This window comes from Hetaerina americana, unplaced genomic scaffold, assembly GCF_022747635.1.
Source record: "Hetaerina americana unplaced genomic scaffold, ioHetAmer1.1.p SCAF_3, whole genome shotgun sequence".
In the NCBI taxonomy this organism is placed as follows: domain Eukaryota; kingdom Metazoa; phylum Arthropoda; class Insecta; order Odonata; family Calopterygidae; genus Hetaerina; species Hetaerina americana.
This window is the reverse complement of record NW_027286874.1, coordinates 61,593,209-61,618,610: the sequence shown is the minus strand read 5'-3', so window position 1 is coordinate 61,618,610 and position 25,402 is coordinate 61,593,209. Positions and strand designations below refer to the sequence as shown.

The 25,402-nt window shown below is 37.7% G+C and overlaps 1 protein-coding gene across 1 annotated transcript in view; it reads left to right on the top strand.

Moving 5' to 3' along the window:
- Mcr (macroglobulin complement-related) overlaps positions 1 to 25,402 on the top strand; it is a 559,952-nt gene that overhangs the window by 522,754 nt on the left and 11,796 nt on the right. The window contains exons 4-18 of the mRNA XM_071587287.1: positions 10,362 to 10,542; positions 11,441 to 11,609; positions 13,126 to 13,238; positions 13,526 to 13,666; positions 13,841 to 14,029; positions 15,262 to 15,336; positions 15,453 to 15,677; positions 16,305 to 16,491; positions 16,885 to 17,063; positions 17,499 to 17,750; positions 17,880 to 18,029; positions 18,163 to 18,302; positions 22,191 to 22,351; positions 24,895 to 25,118; positions 25,217 to 25,393. Of these exons, the coding sequence (XP_071443388.1) occupies positions 10,362 to 10,542; positions 11,441 to 11,609; positions 13,126 to 13,238; positions 13,526 to 13,666; positions 13,841 to 14,029; positions 15,262 to 15,336; positions 15,453 to 15,677; positions 16,305 to 16,491; positions 16,885 to 17,063; positions 17,499 to 17,750; positions 17,880 to 18,029; positions 18,163 to 18,302; positions 22,191 to 22,351; positions 24,895 to 25,118; positions 25,217 to 25,393 (2,563 nt within the window). The remainder of the gene's footprint in view (positions 1 to 10,361; positions 10,543 to 11,440; positions 11,610 to 13,125; positions 13,239 to 13,525; positions 13,667 to 13,840; positions 14,030 to 15,261; positions 15,337 to 15,452; positions 15,678 to 16,304; positions 16,492 to 16,884; positions 17,064 to 17,498; positions 17,751 to 17,879; positions 18,030 to 18,162; positions 18,303 to 22,190; positions 22,352 to 24,894; positions 25,119 to 25,216; positions 25,394 to 25,402) is intronic.

Genomic DNA, 25,402 nt, shown 5'->3' with positions numbered 1-25,402 from the left:
TTGATATTTTTAATGGGAAGGACTACGGAAAATTCCTCTCGAGCGTTCTTCGTCTCCTTCCTTTTAATTTTTAGTTCCGCAAAATCATTTTTTGACAATGTAATTAAGTTTTCTCCTCATGGGAAGCAAGTTTTACTCTTGCCTTTAGCTTTTTAGATAGATATACGGATAGATAGATACTCCGCAGTAATGAGTAAAACGATGGTCTCCTTTATGTGTGTCGTTTCTCTGGAGTCACAGTTCTTTCATTGCCAAATAGTTTTTAAATTGTCATCTTAATTGTTTACATATCCCGCTTTGGTTGCAACTATGACGGAGTGGAAGTGTAGGCAAATGTTATTCCTTTTCTGCTGCCTTCCTTGTCCTCGTAAAATGAAAGCACTTGGTGTGAGACACATATGACCAGAGGAGATAACGTGCGTACCGAGCATATTTTCAAGCAAATATTGAGCGTTACAAAGCATAAAATAAATAAGACCCGTCTCGCCGTTTGAGTGAATAGCCCCAAGTTTCGTTGAAATAATTAACTGTTTCGAGGGCCTTAGTGGCAGTGGCTTAAGTGACTCGGAAGAAGAGTCCGATGGCTAAAAATCTTCAGCCCACCTCAAAGCCGTAAGGCTTTGAGGTGGGCTGCAATTCCCCTGTTATGTTTCCGTTTTCCATTGATTGTTTTAAATATTTCACACATATTCTTTAGTAATGGACAACTTCAAATCATTTTTATTCACTTCCTGGTCTTTTGTGTGGAAAAATACTTTGATTCTAAGAGCATTTACGATGAAAAACATCATGACTGATAGTGTGTAGCCATTTCTTACGGTACAATTAAATTCGACCTCCCGTTCCGTTACAAGCAATGCCAGCAATTACTAGTTGTCAAGGACTATGCACGAGGTTGTCGTTGGCAATGAAATCCTTTCTTTACGGAGGAAAAGAACCAAATTGGAACAGTTTACCGTAAAACCTATAACCTGAATAAGAATGGGCCTCTCTCATCGGCCTCTTAAACTGTGAAGCGAGCTGATAGTAGCTAAGGGATTAGTAATAAAACACGATAATTATCAACCTGGAGTTGATGGTAGAGCTCTTAGTGCGTGTACTAAGCCCAGCGGCATGTGAAATTCACACTTCAAGTTATGGAGGTCTGTTCATTTCCTTCCGCCGCCTATGGTTTCCCACATGGATCTGGTATCCGTAAAAGTGCACGGCTTGGGTAAATCTGAGGGTGCCCAGAAGTAAACCCGGGAATTGAACCCGGACTATCCAGTCCATCGCTCTAACCACTGGACTGCCACGTCCGCAGTAGTGGTGTATTTATCTATCAAATAACTTTTAAAGTAAAATATCTGAACTAGTGGGGCGTTACCAGGATCGAGGGAAAAAATATAATTAAAAAATTTCTCAAATTCAAGTCAGTTTGTCGCCTGTAGTTCGCCATTGCCATTCGTGCTCAAATTTGAGGAGAGAATACTGCAAAATATTGTTTCTGTGTGTCTTCATTCATGAAATTCCTTAAGGTGTAATGAGGCTGCGGAGATCAAATTTCCAGCAATTTTCGTCTGCGAGAACGTTTGTAAGATATTGGCGAAGTTAATTACGCGGTCATCACACGAAATATTGTGTTGAGAAATGAGGGTGTAACTAGCCTTGCACCAAGTTCCTCGCCTACCGAGATCGACGTGCGTGCGTATAATTTCCGTCAAGGAAAGTGGTTTATCTCTCGAGTGGCATATTACTCTGCAAGTCCGACTCTCCCCGGAGTCCTACTCATCGACTCCAGGGTGTTACTTATTCCTCTCACTGCCGGCCATTTCACCCATTGGTCTTCGTCTAGAAACCCTCCTCCCACAACTCACCCCCTCCGGAACCCGTCAACCTCGACACCCAAACTAATATCCACGCCGCCCCCTCTCTCCTTAAAAACCTAGAAGCCGTCCTATTCACGCCGCCACTCTCATCCTTGGCGGAACTCCCGGGGAAATCCAGGATATTATGTTTACGGAGTCCCGCGCTAAGACCCTGAGAGAGAGAGAGAGCAGTGGGTTCGAGCTTGACGGCCGGGTGGGGGATGGCAGATAGTGGGAAGGAGGAGTCCTCGCCGGACCGCCAAACTCCCCCACATCATCCACCCCAAGTTCTTGACTGGCTTCTGCGCCACTACACCAGAGAAGGAAGGCGAGAGGGCGGGAGAAAGCGGTCGAGGGGGAGACTGGAGTCACCACGCGATTAGCAAAGTTTAGGTAGAGTTTTGGATTTAAAGGAGGGCGGGTGGGAGTCGGCGTTATGCCATTCGGGGAAACACGAGAGGCAGCGAGTGCCGAGGGGGGGAAGGGCGTGGAGTCGCCCAGGTGGGTGTGGAGGCGGATGGCTTGGACTGGAAGTAAAAGGGGCTTGGGGAAGGGAGTTCTGGAGACGGTTAGATAGGAGAATGGCTATGAGTATTCATGGATGTGAGGAAAAATATAAAAACAAAAGCTTTATTTCTTCGGTGTCATTTTGGGTGTGAAAAATCAGGAGCCAACGGTTGATGTTAAAAATAAATATCGTGCTTAGGTCATCGAAGGGAGATCATATCAGGGTTGCTGTCAACTATTAGACATTTAAAATGAGCCATTTTGAGCGCATAGATACTGCGCACGTCAATTGAAGCCACATCATGAAGCAGGTACGCATGCTTGTAGACCATCTACCGCTGTTTTGTCCGTTCCGATAACACAAGACGTTATTTTGGGATTGGCCTACGCCTGACTTAAAATTTTAAGGAAGAGAATAAACTGCGTTTATGCGTCCATATTGTGGTTTTCCTGAAATTAGACATTGAATTTGTTCCATTCTTGCGGCAGTTGATTTTTTTATAACACTATTTGAAGGAAAATATTAAAGAAATCATGAAAGTTCAATGTTTTGCTTTTTCCCCTCTCCAAGCCAATGGAAGATTAGATATGGCGAACACAGAGCAAGAATAAAAGACAAAAGGTTTTCGGTACGCTATCCTAACGTTGGGTCATGTGAGGATGAGAGAGAAAGTAAAAGTTCTCGCGGAGAATGACTAAAGGAGAAGAGATAACAAAATCAAAAAGGCCTAAAAAGATAACAACGCTCTTTTTTACTATATTAGTTTTGCTATGAGCGCGCACCGCGTGTCCTACGAGGGTGTTCGGCGGTCATTCGTCGGGTATAAAGACGACCGTATATTTAAGCCTTCAAGTATGCCTACTCTACCTGGGCTTGATAGCTTGCTGATTTTCGACGTTACGAATGCCATGCTTCTCCATTATTCCGGGTGCGATTGATCGCACCCGATAATGATGGTGTATGTCCGTCATTTCTACTTCGCTGGAGAACGAACGATATTTTGCCCGGCCCACCTCCTACCTCACTTTAATAATATGACGTTTTAAAATCACTTTGGAATTGTTTTCGATGTTTTAAATGTAAAACTCGAGTGGAAATAATGTTAAATAAATATTATTCCGTCAGTCCAAAAACACTTAGTCGCAAATTTGATTCTGTTGAAATTTTACTCAAGTTCAAGTTTTAAAAAAAAATGCCTTTTTTTAAATGCGTAGTTTCTAGAGCAGAACACTCCAATCCAGTCATTTTTTATCCGCCGGAGAGGTTACCTCAGCGTCACGAGGTCATCTCCCGTCAATCAGTTCAGGATTCGAGAATACGACCCTTAGGACGACTTATTTGAGGAGTGACGCCCCTTCGCGTTTGTGCCGGAATGAGCCAGCGTCGCTGGTTTCATTGAGCACGTGGTGGAAGGTTTTAGTAATTTCTCTTTCCATGCATTATGAAACCCTCGTGTATAGTCCTACCACGGCAAGCCGCTCTCGAGCACGCCACCCTCGCCGCCAAGAGCGAGGCCAGGCCTTGCCAGCCTGGCCTTCGACAGCGCACCTCGGTCAACGGCGGAGTAAATACAGGAGGAAGAAGGAGCGATGTGCGGCAAGGGCGGTCTCGACAGAACTTTCGGCGGTCTCTTGCCCTCCCTCTCCCGTCGCCGCTCCTCCTCCAGGCCACTATCTCTCCGGCCAGCCTCCTCATCTCCTCAACTCTTTATCCGCAGAGAGGAACTTCCTCCCGAACCACACGCCCTCTTTCTCCCACCCTCACCCTCGCCTTCCTCCAAAGACTCCACACCTTATGACGGATCCCTTGGCTAGTATTTTTGGCTTTAATAAAATTCAAACTGTATATTACTCACATTACCGAAACTACTTTTGAGTGCCTGCTGCTCTTTCGCGTATTAAATCATCTACTGTAGGGTGCCTTGACGTCCGTAAATTAATGAGATTAGTATGAAAATTATCAGGATTTTCGACTTTCCATCTCGGAGAAAGGTAATAAAAATAAGGAAGATATGTTCATATATGAAAAAGCCCTCCGTGGGAGATTTCCTAGATCCTCTACCGCCGGCGTCTTATCTCTGTCTTTGATTCCCCTACCCATCTCAAATGCCACCACATACCCTCTTCTGAATCAGAAAGATCAACCCAACGATGATAATGCGGATCTGGAAGCTCATTGTCCTCGAGTAGTTTTTCACCCTCAAGTGAAGTACGGTGAAATACTGGCGGTAATCGCGGCGTAATACGAATTTCTTGACGGTGCAGAACAGATGTCCCAAAAGGACCATCCTGAATCCTTAGGAAGTATGAAATCCTTGGAATACGACAAAATAAAACTTGTGTTTTTTTACACTCCTGTCCGTCATCTTCTACCGACGTCATCCCAGACCACTTCCCCCTCGGAGACCGCCACCCCCCCCCAATAGAAAGTCGTATCCTGGAAGTGAAAGGGTTCATTAGGGATTCAACTCCCGTCAGAAGTTTTCTCTCTAAGGAAGCCCTTTATCGTTGCCTTCCCGTCGAAACCTACCGATGACGTAGCCACTGCGATGGAAACCCTGTTTTATCGTCAAAACAAAACGGTTAGGGTCAACATCCATTCGGACTTCGTCTGCACGTGTGTTGGAAGAGAAATCGAGGAAGGCAGTTGACGGAGACATCGGGCGTCATTGCCAAGTGTGGTTACCCTCGTCAAACCCGAAATTGGTATAGAAATAAAGGGTGGCTTGAAAACTTTTGTGTTGTCGTCACAGTATGAGCAAAACGAGTAAAAAGATGAGTCGAAATTAGAAGACAGCTGTTTTTATTCTCAACAAAACCGACTGGTTTTTAACTCAATAGAAATTCAGATAGGCTGGCGATATTTCGGCCGTATTCAGCGTTTTTTAATCCCTTTTCTGAAATTGTCCGTCTGAGCCATTATTTATTCGGGAATTCGATTTAAAAATGAATGGGACTATAAATTTGGGCAAACCTGTCAATGCGAATCCCTGCACGAGCGCATGAGAAAAATATCCCCCCACTCGTTGGTAGTATGCATGTGCCACTAAAGCCCAGTCCCATTGGGGACTCCTTGAAGCTCTTGGGTCCTCCCTCGCCCTCCCCCCAATATTGTTCCCCTCCAATCCCAACCCACCCCTAGTAGCCACTCTCCCCCCTCACACGCTTCCCTTGTATCCCGTCCCAGCCTTCGATGGGGGGTACATGCACTATGATATGGCGAGATCGGTCGGACTCCGCTCTCTGAAGGGTCGGTGAGAGTGACCACTCTTTCCCTACCAACCCCTCCCCCCCCGCAGGGCAATGAAGGAATAGGAGGGGAGTGTACGTGGAATGCTGACTGGCAGCAAAAAGAGAGAGAGGACATGCATATAGCACGGCGAATCTCTCCCGAGTACCTCCCCAATCAGACTCGTTAAAATGCTCGCGCCCCTCCTTTGCCCCCATTGCTCTGACTCATGACAACACCGTGCAAGGCTTTGCTCTGAGTCACCCCCGGCCCCCACTACTGCCGCAGCATCCCTCTCGGCCCGAGTCCCTTTGTCCACCCCATCCCCCAAATACACTCCCACTTCCAAACTCACGTACTCCCCTTTTAAAAGGGTACGCGGCCCGTGCGGAAGTGGTCACGGTGCCAGATCGCCTTGCCACCGCCGTTTTGTACGCTCTTCCGTTAATGTGGGTTTTCTCGCCTTTCCTGGGGTATTTCTCGCGCCGATGGCTCTCTCTCTCTGCGAAGCTTGCACCGCACCACCATAGGGTGACGGGTCGTGGCTTTGGACGTCGGGTATTGGGTCATTCCGAGGGTTATAACCGGGAATGGAGTGAGGTGGAGGGAAAATGACATTTGACTCCGAGCCCATCCTATGGACAACGTAGTCCATGGCTGTAATCTCTGCGTACGTGACGCTCTCCGGCGATTGTTTATACTGCGAAAATCTGTGTCTGATACGTGTAGAATCGGGCGGCTCAGTGCCGACTGAAGCTTTAATAAGCTGTTTTCAACTCTGTAGGTCTCAAATGGAATGGTTCTTGATTTATAACGGCCATTGATTGTGACTTGGCATGGGTAAATTTTAACGACTATTGTTTAGCAGGCTACGCGAAGAAAAATAAACAAATTCCCTTGCATTCCTGAAGGCCCTTGCATTGCCGGCCCCGGTGGCGGCGGGGTAACGTCCTCGTCTGCCATTCCAAGGGTCGCGGGTTCGATTCCCGCCTGGGTGAGTTTCCCTCCATCTAGGGCTTGGGTGTTTGTATATGTGACATTGTTATCGTTGTTTATAGTTCGATGTAAAGGCCTAAATGTGCTGTTTTCGGACTTATACTGAATAAAAAAAAAAAAAAAAGGCATTTAAGATTAGAAAATGTGTATTCACTTAGGTACAAGACCCTTTGGCGACTTGAACGTGTCGTCCCGAAAGTTTGCTGATATTTATCAAGTTTCCGTCGGATGAAAATAATGTAATCACGAAGAACCGTCCCGCTATTCTCCTTAGACCTCTTTCCCTCGATAATCTTGCGCAGTAACTGATTCAGTTGTTGGTGAAGGAATCTGCCTTGATGGTTCTGTGCATTTGTGTGTGATTTTGAATATGAGCGAAAAAACGATCCATATTAAGAATGCTCATTGTACTCTCTCAGTCATCTCCATGATCATTATTTTGGTAGTTGATGACGAAGTCTTGAATAAGAATTAATCTAGAATAAATGTAGAGTCATCAGTTTTTTCAAACCATGACTTCTGCTAATTCTAGTTTGATGAACCACGGTGGAAATTGGACTTTCCATGGTTTCAAGATAAATTGAAACGCGTTTCAGACAGCTAAGATATCAAATCTCATGTTTCTTCATCTCCATTAGTACTCGTAGTGCCGATGTAAGTTCCGTCCGCTGAGGTAATATTACTCGTAGGTATGCATCTATTCTGTGTGCGTATCAATCATGGAAGGAGTTAGTGTGCGAAAATTGTTTATTAATAAAGAGCATGTCAGTGCTACATTCCCGTTCCCCATGGCTAGTTTCGCAACACTGTAAGAAGCAACCCCTCCACCGCATCGCAATTTTGAATAACTTGCATATTATTGTCTCACGCAACGTATCTACTTGTATAGTACACAAGTAGATACGTTGCGTTTGTGGGCTCCAACGTACCGTGCCTTGCCTCAGTTTTCAAGTTATTTAGAACTGAATTATCAATACGCGTAGTGTTATTCATTATTCTACTGATTAGTGTTACGTTTTTGGTGAACCTTTGGTGAAAACTGTTAACCGTTTAAAACCGTTGAAACTGTTTTAAAACTATTAAAAAATGTCATGGATCTCTAACGCATGGATTCTCATCTAAACCGTTTCCTTCCTCTTCTCTTCGTTCCGTTGAAAATTCCTCTTCTTCCTCTCCCTCTTTCCCCCTAATCTACAGGAGGCTTCTTTTCATGGCAGACTTCACCACAACACCGACTCGCAACATTTTCTCCATCCTCCTTTTCTGCATTCCTCCAATTTCCCCAATGACTGCTTCTCCTTCGCAGCAATAACGTTTCCTTTTTCCGAGTTTTTTCACTCCAAATTCTCCTTAATTTTTTACACTTCAGTGCTGCCTCTACCCAATAGTAAGATTTACTCTTATAACGAAGTTCGTGATCACGGATCTTGTTGCCCAGCTCAAGCTATTCTTGACACAGTCAGAAAACGCGTTTAGCGTCGTCGTGCGAAACTTGAAGAATGATGATTACTTTTTTGTTATTCATTGTGTAATCGTACCTACCAAGGGTAAGGTACATGTGTCATGAGAAAAAGTGAATTGCTTCCAATCTTCGCCCATTTTTTGTCCCAAGTTTCTGACCCTCAGAGGGCTATGGTCAATGACCATGTAGAGACTATATTTACTTTGTACTATTTCCTTGGCGTTCCGGTCATCAATGCTCTCTTCTATGTTAATGTAACTTTTTCATCGAAATTCATCTAAGTTCCTTAATCCCAGGCCCATCGTCGTCCAACAATTGCCAAATCATTTGAAACGTTCGGAATACCTTTCACGCGTAAAAAAATGGCACATAGCCAAAGTTCTCACATTGAAAATATAAATTGAAGATAGATATTAAAACTACCCGAGATTTCTCGGAGCTGATTTTCAGTGACATTCACTGATTCTAGGAGCCTTAACACTTGGGTCCGAAAGCGATCAGGAACTATATATATACTATATATATATATATATATATATATATATATATATATATATATATATATCTATATATATATATATATATATATATATATATATATATATATATATATATATATATATATATATATATATATATATATATATATATATCTCCTCGGTGAGTGTCTTCCAAACATTTGAGCTCTCGCAGGGTTCATCATGTGCACGTCCGTCGGAAAAAATGGGCATTCAACTTGCACGAGAGAGGTAGTGTAATAGTTCCTCTGTTGGCACTCATACATCTCCTGTCAGTCTACATTGTAATTGCGCTTAGCTAGTGGTCTTCGGATCCCCCGTCTCCGTAGTTCGTTCCACAGGGTGTACCCCCTCTCCCTCCAAATATCCTAGCCCTCTTTCCCGTTCTCCTGTCCTGCATCCCCTCCATCTCGCTCGCCCCATCTCTGTCTCCATGACACCCGATTTGCAGCTGAGATTAGTGTGAACGAGTTTCATCCACCCCCTCGACCCCCTCCCATCGCCCCCCCCTTCGAAGTCGGCTGGATCTTACGCACTCCACCACCTTTCCCCATTCCAACTCTTCGACCCCCCCCCCCTGCGTCTCCTCCTCTCCCCATTCCCCGTAAATCAACCCCTCTCCAGTATCTCAACCAAAACCACTCCGCGATCCGTCTCCCCTCAACCGCTTCTCCCCGTCCCCTCACTCCTCTCGTCGAGGATATAGCATCTATTTTTTTCCGCCGGTCATCGTCGGCGCCCTAGGGATGATGAAACAAGAGACCTCCCCTCTCCGGTTGCACCCTCTCGCCAAAATAAGATCCACACTCTCGCCGCCGCTTCTCCTTTATTTCTCTCCGTGGCCATGGACCGAGTTTCTCCGAGGTGTCTCACACTCTGGGCTTCTATCCGGAAATATTTTTGGGGAGGGTTCCTGTCCATCCACTTCCAAGAAGGATACAAAAGAGTGTATTTTGGGCTTATGGTGAGCGTGTCATTCGGAAACCCTGAAATCCTCTTGTCCCCGAGCTCCCGAAACATTCCGTCCCTTATCCGAGCTCCCGGAGAATTAGTGGCCGTATTTTTAATTGGCCTGCGGACGTAGCTCTTCCACGTATAGGCTCCAATGGCTGTTCTCGTACTTTATTTTTATAGCATTTGGATGTTCCAGAATACTCATTAACTTATTCCAGGTGAAATTGTTTCCATAATAATAGATTTAGTTTGTATTTAATGTAATGTAATCAAAATTATCAGCCTATAGAAAAAGTTTTATCTGAGAGCTGTATCTCGTCCCTGATCTGTGCTCCTCATTTATAATATTTCTACAATTCCAAATAGATTGATGCTATAAGAAGAAGTCACTGACAAGAATGCTTTTGAAATAATATTATTGTAGCTCCTGACTTATCTCAAAAAATTGTTTGAGAGTGGTAATTGAGGCAGGAATAAGTGTGTAAATAATAATTTGATCAATAATTGGGCACAAGAATTTTGCACATCTCTTCAAAAGTATAATGAGCTGTGAGATTAATGATGATTCATTTTTTGCCAGAGTTTAAAGAAGGGATTTTGGTCTTAAAATTTAACATTCTAATCTATTGTTTTTTGGATATGAAAGTTTAATTACATCAGCAGACAATAAAATGATGGGCGAGGATATCCCCATTTTTTCATGCCTTTGGTAATGAAATTTTCTCGTTGTTGCTTTTATTGCTGTGAATCTTCCTTTCATCCTTTTACCCATTCCAAATGAATTCTTTGCCTCACCCCCTCCATAAGTGTGATTGAGTAACCGTGCTATTGTATTTATTTTTGATCAGGACATACTTTGCTGTAGCCAGTAAAATGGTGCGCCCAGGTCAGGTGTACCGAGTGGTTGCAAGCATTTTCCATTCGTCATTGCCCCTTGCAATTCGAGCTTCTGTCCAAAGGAATGGAGTGGAACTTGGAGCAGACTCAAAGAATGTAAAAGAGGGAATACCGGAGGTATTGATGATAAGGGTAAGTAGTCCGTTCAAGGTGATCATCTTAATATTGTCTTCATCACATAAAGTATCCACTCTGGTGACTCATTATTGGGAGATTTGATCAGTTCAAGTAGATGCTCTGAGAGTTCAATGTTTACTCTAAAAGTTCATCATGTGTCCTTAGACTAATTTCAAAGGCAAAGTGTGAATTTTAATTACATATCCATCATCAGTGTCAGTGCTCCTTGTCAAATGGTTAGTTCTGAAGTAAATACCCACTAATCCTCCTCTCTCTCTCCTCTTGTATTTATAAAATACTTGGCTACTGATTGTTCTTCCAGAATTGGCAATTCCATAGGTCTGATACAGTTGAATGTTCCCTTGAATTCACATAAAATCAGCCTTGGAGGGCTTAATTAATCCCACTGATATGTCACACAAATTCACCAGAAGTTAGTAAAAAGTTCTTTTCAAGCAAATTTTCGTAGAATTACTCAAAATCTACCAACTGAATGCCCATAAGAAACAATACTTTAGTGTTTCATCAATCCTTAATGCCACTTTTTTTTGCTGGTGGGAGACTGATTAAGTGATTGGGGAGTTGTATGAGTAGGTGCATTAAATAGCAGTGACTGCTAAGATGTGGGGAACAGTAGCAAGATTAAGTACTACTAAATACATTAATGAGTAATATTTAGTCAATAAATGCAAAGTGTATCAATAAAAATAATTTTATTTACCTCATAAAAGAAGAAAAATTCTAGTTTTTGTGGGTGATACTTCTTCACCAATTTTGTGAACCCAAATTTTTCATGAAATATTGCTTTTTAAAAAATACAAAACTCTATTTTATATTTTTCATATTGGGCTAAATACAAACCCATAAAAAATAATAATAAATGTTAAATCATGCTAATATTTTAACTCTATAGGTACCTCCAACGTCTGCACATGGAGAATATAAATTGAGAGTTGAAGGTCTCTATGATGGCTTACTAGGTGGAGTTGCATTTATGAATGACTCCATCCTTACATTCTCTCAACGGTCAATGACCATCTTTATCCAGCTGGATAAGCCAATTTATATGCAAGGAGAAACTGGTATGTATCTTCTTAAAATTTGTTTGTTGATCCGACTTGCATTCCAGCATCTATGTGAAAGCGGATTTGACTCCCACAGTGGGCCATATCTGATTCTGATTGACACTCCGTTTGATTCATTGCTTGGCTCTTTGATTTGATGCATGTACTAATTAATTTTAAATTTAATTGGTGGTTTTTTGCAATAGATGATTTACATGACATGGAATATTTGTCTCTATTTTGTTTTCTTTAAATCAAATATCTTTAATTTCTTGATTTTAAGAATTACAATTTTCCACATGGCATACTTCTCATTCCATTAAAAATTAGCTATAAACTATATTCTTCAAAATTAGTGACATCAAATTTCCTCTAAGGGTCAGATAGGCTGGGTCGTGACCATTAGATTAAAAAATTGGGATTTTCTAGGATCTTCCGCAGGGGATAAGCCTGGTATTCTTAGGTAACATCTTTTATTATTTTAAGACAATGAAATTGAAATTAAACCTCTTGGCTTTTCCACATAGAAAAAATTTTTATTTACCATATAGGTTTCGTTATAACATCATCAGGTAAAAATACAAGTCAAATACAGTATATATATATATATATATATATATATATATATATATATATATATATATATATATATATATATATATATATATATATATCTAGATGGAGGGCTTTCATCCCTCCCTTCTCTTCCCCTCCATCCAGAGATATATACATACTGTGTTTGACTTGTATTTTTACCTGATGATGTTATACAATAACGAAACCTAAGTAGTAAATAAAAGTTTTTTCTATGTGGAAAAGCCAAGTGGTTTAATTTCAATTTCAATATGAAGATTTTCGACCAAGTGACACCAAAAACTGTTTTATTTAAGACAATGATTTAAAGTCTTGAATGTATTTAAATTTTTGCATTACTCATTATTTTTTATTGTCAGTTGTTAACTTTAAAAATTATTTTTAACTACTAGGCGTTTGATGAAGAAAATATGCTGTCTTTACAATAGATCAAGTACAGTGCAAAATGACACCGAAAGCCAATGTATCTTATAAACTTAATGCTGCTACAAATTAAAGTTTCAATGCAACAAAAACCTGTTTAAGATTGGCCAATTTTGTCAAAATGCAGTTTTATGAAATACATATTATAATTTCTTTGGTGCACTATTAAATACTTTTATGCATAGAGAGCAAGTATTTTTATGCATAGAGTAATTAGTGTACTTATTGTTTAAATTATCATGTTATTGCTTTCTACATACTTCTGTATTTAAAGTAATTGTCGATAGTATATAGGGAGCAAAGTAAACAACTATTAATTGACTAATATATATAATAAAATGATTTCACAGATTATTAAATTTATCATATTGACTAGAAAATATGCAATTGCTTTTTGCTATCTATTCACATTCAAATCTATAAAATAATGCTAAAAAGAGTTAAGTGCTGATGGATACCAACTTATTTTTTTAAATATCTAAATAATGATCTATTTCCATCTGCTTTCCTTACACAGTGAAATTCCGCACAATTCCAATAAATACAGAACTAAAGCCATTCAATGATGCCATTGATGTGTACATTTTGGATCCTAATCGCCACATTGTGAGGAGATGGCTTTCTAGACAGGTGAGTTTTTCTGAAGAATTGATTTAAATTTATGTTATCTCTGGCAAGCCTTGTCATTATAATTACATTGTTATTGATTTATGTATATAGCTTTTGGATATGACACACTAATTATTTTGTATAAGTTGTCATCACCATCATGACACTAATGAAAATTATGATTAAATAATAGTTTTTACTTCATATTGATGCATGGATCATCGCTTTTTACTAGTGCTTAAGAATTTTTCCAGGAGTTTATTTAATTTTGAAAAATTACCTCCTTACTAAATTATCTCCAAATTCAGTCCAATATAGGAACTGTTAGCCTTGAGTATCAGCTTTCTGATCAGCCAGTTTTTGGGGAATGGTATGTTCAAGTAATAGCACAGGGACAAGTGGAGGAAGCATCTTTCCTTGTGGAAGAATATTACCAAACACGATTTGAGGTAAGGTAGTTATATTGCTGTCATTTAATGTAATATAATCAGTTTATAAATTCCCTGCAATTTCTTTGTTAACCAGGTTTAAATAATTAGTAAAATATCAATTTGTCACACTTGTGCTCTGTAGAATCTGAGTTGTAGATTTGCATTCAAGTGCATTTTTCTCATTCTTTTTAGGTCAATGTAACAATGCCTGCCTTTCTTTTGGACTCAGAGAAATACATTGAAGGAGTAGTTATGGCCAACTATACCAGTGGTGCACCTGTACATGGAAATCTGACTCTTAAGGCAATCATAAAACCTGTTGGCAATTACATTGGAAATACCCGAAGATTTCAAAGGACTGAGCCTCGTTATTATAATTTCGTAAGTATTAAGAAACTTGTATGTTTATACAATTTCCAGTGCATAGATAACTTAGTAGTTGTGTCAGCAACATGGCTAGTTTTGATTTTTACAGCTTTGTAATGCCTTAATTTCAAGCCTTGAATTTTATTTTGAATATTTAAGTAAGATTCAAACTAGAGGTAAGAATAGGTCTACTAAATTTTACCAGAATAATTACCGTGGGATGTCCAAGTTCCAATTCATCCACTGATGCACATCAAGCTAATTGGCTTAATGATGTCAAGCTTTCAGCTGCTTATTGGTGACTTTTGGGTTCAAATGATATGGTTTATTGAGCACTTACCAAGAACTGAGCTCTGTAAATATTGAAGGACAATATCTCTAGTTAAAACTATAAGAATATTGCTATGAAGAACTGATCATCATATCTAGAAGGAATATTTGGAAATACTGTTGGACTAATTTACGGTGTTTAGTTCACACAAGCTTATTGTTGTGGTTAAGAAATATGGCTTTTGCACTTTTCCCAAAGAAGTGGTATTCAAATTTAAGGAAAAATTATGAATGTGCCAAAGTTAACGTTACCTAACTCGCTACTTGACAAAAATAGTCTTGGAAACTAGCTAGAAAATAGGCTTTCCTTCATTTCGTATAGTTTTTGATCATTTATGACTCTCATCACCTCAGATTTCGCACTTTTCAAAACATCTTACATCTTATCAACAAAATACCCTCTCTAATGGGGCCAATATACTTCTCTTCTGATATTGCTGTTGCATCATTGTATAGAATAACTTCTAATAGCTGTGATCAAACCAGCACTCAGGCTGGTAGCCACTGTGTTTTATGTTTGTAGCACTACGCACTTCTTCAGGGAACCACTTTGGGCTACCTTATTAATGCAGGGACTGATTTTTGGATGACCACTCGGATTGAAATGAATAATCAATGGATACCTTAATTGAAATGAGAAATTGACAGTCAATGTCTTTGGAAATCTCATTCATATTATTTCTCAACTAGTAATATCTTAAAAATGTTGATCACCAGATAAATATTCAAAAATTTAACTTTCAGTAATTATATGTTTGCAAAGATCAATAAAATTAGATGGTATTTCCATAAACATGATAGTTATTTTCTAGCATGACCTTTTCCCTTTATTTTTACACATTTTGTTAATACAAGCATTGATTTATCTCTCCCTATCAATGTCTCTAATGCTCATATCTATTTTTTGCATGCTACAGAATGAAGTATTGCCATTTTGGTTTCCTGAGCCAGATCCAGAAGAAGAGCACAACAATGTTCCACATTTGAAATTTGTAAGAAATCTATTGAATAAAAGATGAGCTTTATTTATTTGCTGAATGACTTTCTATGTTTTGAACTGATAATGGCTTAAATCAGTTGGTAATTACTTAATTTTTTTAATTTTTAGTTCCGTGGTGTATACAGATTCCGATTTCCACTTTCTGTGATATCTGAAGCTGTTAATCGTCTTGATGGAACAGAAGTTCAGGTGTTAGCCACAGTTGGTGAACACTTTATGGATGAAGTAATTGAAGGGTACTCATCAGTTCGCATATTTAACTCATCCCTCAAGATTGCATTTCTTGGTGGAAGTCCACAAGTTTTCAAGCCATCTATGCCATTCCAGTGCTATGTAAGTGCCTCATTTTCATCTTCTCATGCCATTGGGTTAACGCTGCTCTTAGTCAAATGGTTTGAAGTTATGAGGTATCCATTCAAAGTGATGGAAATAATGTTTCCCAGCATGCAATTTACTTTATGGAAAATTCGAAGCTTACATCTGAAGGCAAAATCCTCTCCCTCAGCCATGGTCATATGAATGAGTCATGTGAGGATACAATGAAAAAAGCTGAAAATATAAAACTGATGCAACAGAAATTTTTCAACTATTTCTATCCCATAAAAGTTGAATTGGAAATAAGCTATGTACAATAAACCACATTAAATTTAAAAACCTTCAGAGTAATGTGTGACAATATCAATAAACTGTTCATATCTTAAATAATTGCTTTCATGAATGTTTACAGTGCATTTTGCATTATAAGAAATATTTAAATGTATTATTGTATGAGGCTGGGAATTTAACTTCATAGGGGAAGTATGTGAGATAAAAATATGCGAGACTTCAATTTTGGCACCAAATGTTTCAGCCCCTAATTTTAGATGAAAATGTTTAGGCTGACGGTATAAAATAAATCATAAGCTCTTTCGAAAGTCCACAAGTAAGTTGTTTTAACTAAATCGATATTCTTATTTCCAGCTTGCCGTTTCTTTTCATGATGGGTCAGTGTTGCCTTCTGAGCGTTTGCGAGAAGGTAGAATGGAGGTAAGAACAGAAATTATTTCAAGAAATGGAGGCCGAAGATCTCTGGATGTAATCGAACCACCAATGTCTACAGATCATGAGGGTATTTGGGAATTAAAAATTGATCTTCGTTCCATGATGGGTAAGGAAATAATATCTTTTACCTATTGCTTGAAGGCTATTGAAAATGCAACTTTGAAAAATATGGCTTTCAGTGTGTCTGGGCTTGGGATATTGATTTTAATATGCATTTTAGACTCAAAATGAAATTATAATGAACTCTTATAATATACCCTTATATTTTAAAATTATATCATTTATTTGTGTTTTGCATGTGAATTCGTCAATTTTTCCATTGGCAAAACTGTGACGCAATGAAATTCATATAAAAAAGTAAAATCAAGTCTGAAATTCAGAGGAATTTGATTTATAGATAAATAATTAACTATATTACTATTAATTATAATTAACTATTTTTTAACTCTTCTTTATTCAGTTGTTATTTGCATCTTAATTGCTAAATTATCTTCCTTAGGGCTTGAAGAAAGTAACCATCGAACCAAGGAAATAACAAAAGACATACACACGCTACGCTTGTCTGCATACTTCAAGGATGGTTTAGGAGAGAGAGTCACCGCAGAAATGACAGCATATGCTCATTATTCTCCAAATGATCGTCAGATAAAAGTGTATACTTCAACCAAGCATGCCAAGGTATTCTTCATTATCCAGTTATTTATGTTCAATTTCCTTTTATTACTGCATATGACACCTTTAGGAAATGTATTTCATTTAATCAACCAAATATAGATAATGATTAAGGTCTTAATTTGTTTTGTGGATTTTGAGAAAGTTTTAGTCAGAGTAGATCTGAAATCTGAATGTGAGTAGAGCAAATAAAACACCATCACAACTAATTGCTAAAGCCAAAAAGTATTTTGTTGCAAGAAAACAATAGATTCACTTCTTCATTAAACCAGACTAATGCATATTAATGTTGGCTCATTTAAATTTTTTAAATTTCAATAATAAAATACTACTCAGTCAAATCATTTTATTTAGTTCAATTTATTTGATGTACTCTGACATCTATTGTAATATTCTGTCGTCTAATGATGAATAAGTTGTATGAAATATTTTACTTTTTAGGTTGGAGAGTATGCCATTCTCCATGTGCAGAGTAATTATTACTTGGAGTCATTTGACTACCTAATAATATCAAAAGGCGCAGTATTGCAGTCGGGGCGGGAAGGAATGCAGGCAACTGTTCGAACATTTGCCTTGACCCTTGGACCTGAAATGGCTCCATCAACCACTGTTGTTGTTTATCATGTAGGAAAGTATGGTCATGTTGCTGCAGATTCTCTTACCTTTCCTGTAGATGGAATATCCAGAAATAATGTAAGGAAATACCTTCAAAATTTTGATAATTAGTCTTTCTTACTACAGTGTTAATCATGTTTACTTCGTACACTTTGAGCCCATATTTTTTTCTGTTTGTTTTGACGTAAAATTTACATTGAATTTCAGTTTACTGTGTTTGTGAATGATCGTAAGTACCGTACTGGAGAGAAGGTTGAGGTTGCCATATATGGTGAACCAGGTGCATATGTTGGGCTTTCTGGGATTGATCGAGCATTTTACAGTATGCAGGCTGGCAATGAATTGACTTATGCTTCTGTAAGTACTTGTGAATGTGAAGTATGAACAAATAGGGTAGAAGGCACGAGTTTGCCAATGGTTTATGGGTAAACATGTAGCTAAAATTTCAGCTTCTAGAGACATCAGATAATTAGCATTTTTTAAATTATAGGTGATCAGGAAAATGTCAAATTTTGGTGAGGAGGGAAATGGAACGTTTGAACACAAATCATTCTCCCATGAAGGAAATCCTGATGAAATTGTATATTTCCCTTCCTCAACATATGGAATTGATGCCAATAGAACCTTTGAGTAAGTACTTTAACTTTTATATCCTTCTTGTCATTACAATTCTAACAATTGGACTATTATTTTATTTTTTGATCTCAAATTTTAACAGGAAATATTATTTGTTTTCCTTCAAGATACATTCAGTATGTAGGAAAGAATTGAAGTTCTCCACTTGACAAAATTAAATTGTGTCTACAAATTTGGTCTGACTCCAACACAGAGTAAGATTTTACTTTGACCCATTAGCTTCTTCTGTCTTATCAGGATAAAGGCTAGAAGTTTTGGCATGGGGTTTTCTCTCTAAAATTAAGTTGATATTTCTTATGCCAGTATATCATCAAATGGGGGCATAGTAGTCCAGTGGGTAGATGTGACTCTGACTGGAAGGTGCAAGCTTGATTTCCAAGGAAACCTATGTGAAACATCTTCCATGCTTCTTTGGCCTCAGCACTACTATGTCCATACTACTTTGACCATTTTGGTCCAAAACACTTCTGAGATACGTAAACTGTTCCACCTGGTGCAGTTTCTGCCTTCCTATTTTAATGTTTAGCTTAACCTTTTCTTTCTGGAAAATCACAAAACATTTGTTTTGTTTATATTGATTGTCATCCCATATCTATCGCACTGAATTTCCAATTCACTCAGCAATGTTTGCAGCCCCTTGGCCGACTGACAAACTTGGGCTTGGTCATCAGCGAACCTAGCTGATTTCATGAATTACCCATTGAATTTCATACCTATCTCCAGTTCTTCCCATGCCTCTTTAATCATTTCCTCCCCATATATGTTGAACAGTACTAGTGACAATGGGCAACCCTGCTTTATATCTATTCCTAACACTGCCCATCCAAACTCTGTCCCTCAATCGCATCTGAGCAGTGTGAGACATGTACAGGTTGTGGATTAGCATCCTGTCCCTCCAATTTATTCCTATTTTCTGTAATTTACTCATTAGTTTTTCCCAATTCACTGTATCAAATTCCTTTTCAAAATCTACGAAATAGGGAAATACTTCAAACTGATCATACTGTAAGTAATCATTTGCCATACTCTCTATCCTCACATGATGTGGCCTTTACCTTTTTCGGAATAGGAACTCACATTGATCTCACAAAGTCTTTTGGCCAGATTCCTTCCTCATAGATGCTTTGAATCAGTCCATATTGACTCTTCCTCTTACATTTTCTTAAACCTTTTAGTAGTTCCGCAGGAATCTTGTCCACCCCCAAGGCCTTATTTGATCTCATCTCCCTAAATGCCCTTTTTATATCTAAGCTTGTTGGCCTAAGTTTTCTACCATACAGTCCTTCTATATAATCCTTCCATCTCTCTTGGATCTTTTCTGTTTCAACTATTATCTTACCCAATTTATTTCTAATTGTTAGCACATATCTTCCCTTCTTACTTTTCTATACTGTTTTAACCTTCTTGTATATCACACCATTTTTACCCTTCCTCTGTAAACTTCCCTTATCCTTGCACTGCATCTTCTAACACTCTTCTTTTGCTCTATTTGTTACCTGTCTCAATTTATTATTTAACTCTTTGTACTTCCTTCTGCCTAGATCTGTATTTACATTCTTCCATTTCCTTCTCCCATCTATCTTTCTCTTAATCTTATATGTGATTCATGGTTTCCTTGTCCTTATCCTTTTAAAAGTTTCTTATCCTATAGTTTCTTTTGCGGCTTTCAATATCCCTTTTTTGATACATTCCCATTTTTCCTCAATAGTACTAAGCTCTTTTCTCTCAATAATGATATTCCCTACAGACAGCTAATACTCTTTCCTTGTCATTCAATTTAATGCTTCTAATTTCTATTTCCTAACCCGCCACCCCTGCCTTATCTTTTTGAATTGGATCCTACATTTCATGAGTGCTAAATTGTGATCAGAGTCTGCGTCTGCTACCAGGAATATGCAAATTGGCCACACTGTTCCTAAACCTGTGCCTAATTAGAATATAATCTAATTGATATCTTTCTGAATCACCTGGCATTTTCCATGTATGGGTGCACCTTTTGTGGTGTCTAAACCAAGTTTTGGTGATGACTAATCCCTTTCTCCTAAAGAACTCAATTGCTTTCTCCCCGCGGCCCTTTCTCGTGCCAAAACCAAAGTCCCCCACCTCATCACCATCTCTTCCTTTGCCTACCATCGCATTCCAATCCCCCATCACTATCAAATATTTTCCTGTAAGAACACATGCGATTTTGTTCTCTAACTGATCATTTATTCTTTTGGTTTCCTTCTCCTTATGATTGCTCGGTGGCATGTATACCTGAACAATGACAAAGTTTGTCGGTTCTCCATTTACTTTTAATAGTAATATTCTATCTGTTACTTGATCTATGTTGACTATGATTCTTCCTACCTTTTTATTAAATATTATGGCAATCCCTCATTGACTCTCCTCCGCTGTACATTACTCCATAACTATCACTTCATTTATCCCCGCTATCCTTCCATCTCACCTTACATAGACCTAAAATATCTATATTTCCTCTTTCCATCTCTTGCTTTATATTCTGTAATTTACCTGTCCTAAACATTGTCCTAACATTTCAAGTTCCTATTCTAACTAACTCAGCCTTTTTCTACGCATTCTGTGCTGCTGCTGTCGGTTTTCCTTAACAAGGGTTTCATTGGATGATAGCCATGGGAGCCGTGCCTCTCCCATTGCAGGGCATGACACACAGCCGATTGGGCCGAGTCCATCAGAAAAGTCTTGGAAATACTAAATGAGGTGGTTTCCCATTACCTTCCTCAATAGTGTTTTTCACATTTCACCATCACTCAATGGCCCATCACCCATTGGGGTTAGATGCCTTTGCAGCCGCCTCACTGAAGAACAGACACTGCATGGACCACCTTTCATCTGACTCCTAACCTTCGACCTACCTTGCATGGGTGACCCTATCAGGAGCAATTGTTTTATGATTGGTGAAATGGGTTAACTGATGATGCCATTGTTAAGAAATAGTAGATGGGTCAAAGTAGGAACTTTATTTGAGAAAGGGTTAGCTCAAGTATCATTTTTGCATACATTTCAGCAAGACTTTTGCTGAGGTTTGCTTACTATCACCACTTGTAATTAATTATTTTAGATACCTTGTACTAAATGCATAAAAATATTTATATTTCTTGTTAGTTTTAATGACAAAGAAGAATTATTTTTAATTCCAATTATTATTTACATTTTAATATGCATATAGAATTAAGGAGAGTCATACAATGCTGTATGAATTTTTGTAAGATCCTTGGAAAAAGAGAATAGAACTTTATGCATTGCAGTAATTTCATAACTTTTCTCATTTTCAATCCCATGACTATCTATTTTTCATTTTAAGTATAAATTAATGTTCACACTTATGTAATACCATGACAATACTTCCATAATTTAAAAAAGTGCATTCCTCTATCGATATTGTTTCCTCAAAAAAATATAATGCAATTGTTATTTGTTTGAATTTATTTTTGAAGAGCTACATTTATCACACTTTAATTCACATTAAAGGCAATGCAATTCAGAAGTGGTATTCAAAACCTAGAACTAGGTCATGATTTTTAGTTTGGAAGACGGAGAAAATCATGGAAGTTCATAAAGATTAATTGCTGAATATCATCTTGTAGCATCAAAAACATTTTTGGTCATGCCTTTACTCACTGCATATTTTAACTTCAGTTAAATTAGTTTGCCTGATACAGTTTTACAAAAAAATTGTCAAAGTTTATGCACACAAAAAATGCCATTTTATGTTATACGTACTGATTCGGTATATGTACTTGTATGTTGAAATTATTACATATTTTTAAACTATGTTTCTTCTCTTTTGGTTTATTTCTTATTCTTTTGTAAGTCTCACTGAATTTTATTGTTTTTCTTTTTAAATAATGCTTATTCTAGATATGCTGGATTAGTGGTCTTCAGTGATATCCCCATTCCAAGACGCCCATCTACTTGCAATTTGACAATATACATGGAATGTCTAAGTGGATCATGTATTAGAAAAGAAATGAAATGTGATGGAAAAAGAGACTGTGAAGATGGAACAGATGAAGCTGGATGTAAGTTTTTCTCTGAGTGCTATATATGTTCTTTCTCCAAATAGATAGGGTAGGTATGTTTTCACAGTATGTGATAGTATTTTTCCTTGCGTAAGCTCTTGCTCATCAGCTAGTTATGCATCCTGCTCTAGTGACTGTTAGGCAATGATTTGGGTGATCCTGATCTAAAACTGGAATACTGGCGTCATAAATGGAATTGAAAGTAATGAGTTATAAATATATAACAGCTAATAATGGTATCAGTCCCCTAGGGTGCTTAATGTTGGTTATATCTAAAGACATATTTTTACCTTTTTTCCCCAGACAAATTTTCCAAAGCATTACCAAAATTTATCTGTTTCATAAAGTTATTGCATGAAATTTTTTGTGCCCCGCTGAAAAAGTATTGAGAAAAAAATCTAATATCTCTGTATGATATGGCTTGGTAGTGTATTTAGTGTCAGCAAAGTATTTTAGTAAATAGAGAGGTACTCCATGAAAGTGCTTGTACATAACTGGGCATAGACAACTAGGGCACTGCACTAGAGCTTGGGAGTGGTCCCACATGCTATTCTCATATTTTACTGAGGAAAATATTGGTTAAAAGAGAACAAAAATTAAATGAAAAGATAACTTAATTGTTGATGTAATCAGAATCCCGCTCTTGAAATCTGAAATGTCTATTGTCTGCCACTTACTTCTTCCACCAGAGAAAATTCACACATACCTAATTTTGATCCCTTGTCATTTTAACCTAGATGTAAACATCTGATGTGAGTTGGTATCTTTCATGCCTGCTGTTAAATGATTAGAACTTTAATGTCAGGATAAAGAGGTACTTTTTGAAACAAAGAGGTGAAATGCTGTAGTATAGATAATAGGAAACAATGGGATTTTAAAAAGTGATTCAGGCAAGTAGGAATTCTGGGTTTCATGTACAGATTTTTCTCATAAGTTTTATTCCATGAAATTTTTTTCCAGCTCTTAGTTATCTGTGCATAGATCTATAAGAATTAGAATAGAACAGTGCTTGTAAGTTTGAAATTTTGAAGATTCTATGAATAAGTGCTGAGGAAAATCTTCAAAACTTAAAATTAAAACCATGACTGCCATCAATCTGTTGGCTGGATATATACCAAACTTCTACCATAAGCTTTAGAAGATGCACTACTTATACTTTTATGAAAACTATAATTTAAATGAATTATACTTGGGTAAAACATGATCTTCAAATGTTTGCCATTGGAGAAAATCGTATTCTCTTAGAGATCCATGCTAATATGAACTATGTATTAACACTGGAGGAAATAATGAAAGTTAGTTGTCTTAAATAAATAAAATCTTGATGTATGAATTACTTAATAATATTTATTCATCCATAATGAAATCCAGCCCCCTCTTAGGCTATCTTGTATGTTATAAGGTTTAAGACATTGAGAGCACTTCTATACTGTGATTTTGTAATTGAAATTTTACAGCAGGAATCTTGCACCACTATATCAACCATTTGCTAGTCTGTACATAATTATGCCGAGAATGCATCCAATTTTGTAATTTTTTCTTATTTTCTAAAGGATTAAAAAGGTTTTCCTAGTAAGGTTGTTATTTAGATATAAATTGGAAAAGTTCAATCTTTTCCAAATGATAATTTAACCTCATTTTAATAGAGTTACAATTAGTAAATAGTTGGCTGTAAGTTGAATGATGCAATACAAAATGAAAGGCATATATTTTTACTGTTATTACAACTATGAAGTTCGCAGTTCACATAATTTTTTTGTTAAGCGATTGTAAGGGACACTTGGGGGATGACCTTGCTCTTATGAGATTTTAAAATGAGATGCAGTATGTGAGGAAGGTAGATGATTACTTTTGATCCATTATTTAACCAAGCCAAAGTAGAACTCCAGTAAAATATTTTTAGGTTTTTGAAATATGCATAATCGGAATTATCATTTAGAACCATATGCAGTGATAATTTTGTCCTCAAAATAGGTACATAGTGCAATATTGAACAGGAGTCTCATTCAAACAATGTTCTCGTAAGAGTTGTAGCCATTAATTGAAATATAATATAACTTATAGTTAGTAAACTCTTGAGTTTTATATAAAGTGAACTTTATTGCTTTTTCTAATGGGTTGGGTAGAATGGGTTTCTAATGGTTGGGTAGAAAAGGATCAAAGCAGAAGTAGAAATTCTTAAATAAGTAATCTGAGTAACTATGTATGTAGACTAAATTTCAAAAAATCAAACAAACAGTATCATTATAATTAAATTATTCAAAACAATCAGTTCAATAATCATCAAAGAAATGATTATAAGGGGTACATATTTGACTAAAACGACTGGAAAGCTATGAAATTTTTTCTAATTTTTGTTTAAATGTGTACACCTTTTTATACACATTTTAATATGTTCCCTCTCTTCAACTCCTTAAACTCTTTACCTCCACCCTTATGATTGGAACATAATTTTGCATTAAGAATCCTTGTTATATTTTTTTCAGCTCCAACTTGTTGTTTTTCACTATTGCTTACTTTATTTTTGCAACATTATTTTCTAGGCCCTAATGACGATAGGAGCTCTCTTACTGAATTTAGAAAGTTCCGCTTCAATAGGATTCAGAGGCAATATGAGAATGTTTGGCTGTGGAAAGATGTCAATATAGGCCCACATGGACGTCACATTTTTACTGTTGATGTGCCTATTCGACCAACGCATTGGATGGTATCTGCTTTTGGTGTGAGCCCTACACATGGGTTTGGAATGATTCGAAAAGCTATTGACGTAAGTTAATTGATTTTATGAAAGTGTAATTCAATTATTGGCTAACGATTGCAATATAATAAACTGAGAATTTTTATACTCTCTTTCTGTGTATCCAGTATGTAGGTGTTCTGCCCTTTTTCATCAATGTTGAAATGCCAGATGAATGCAAACAAGGGGAGCAAGTTGGGATTCGTGTCAGTGTATTTAATTATATGACTGCAGATGTTGAAGCTGTGGTCATTCTTGCTAATTCCCCACAATACAAATTTGTGCATGTGGAAATGGATGGCATCGTAAGTAAC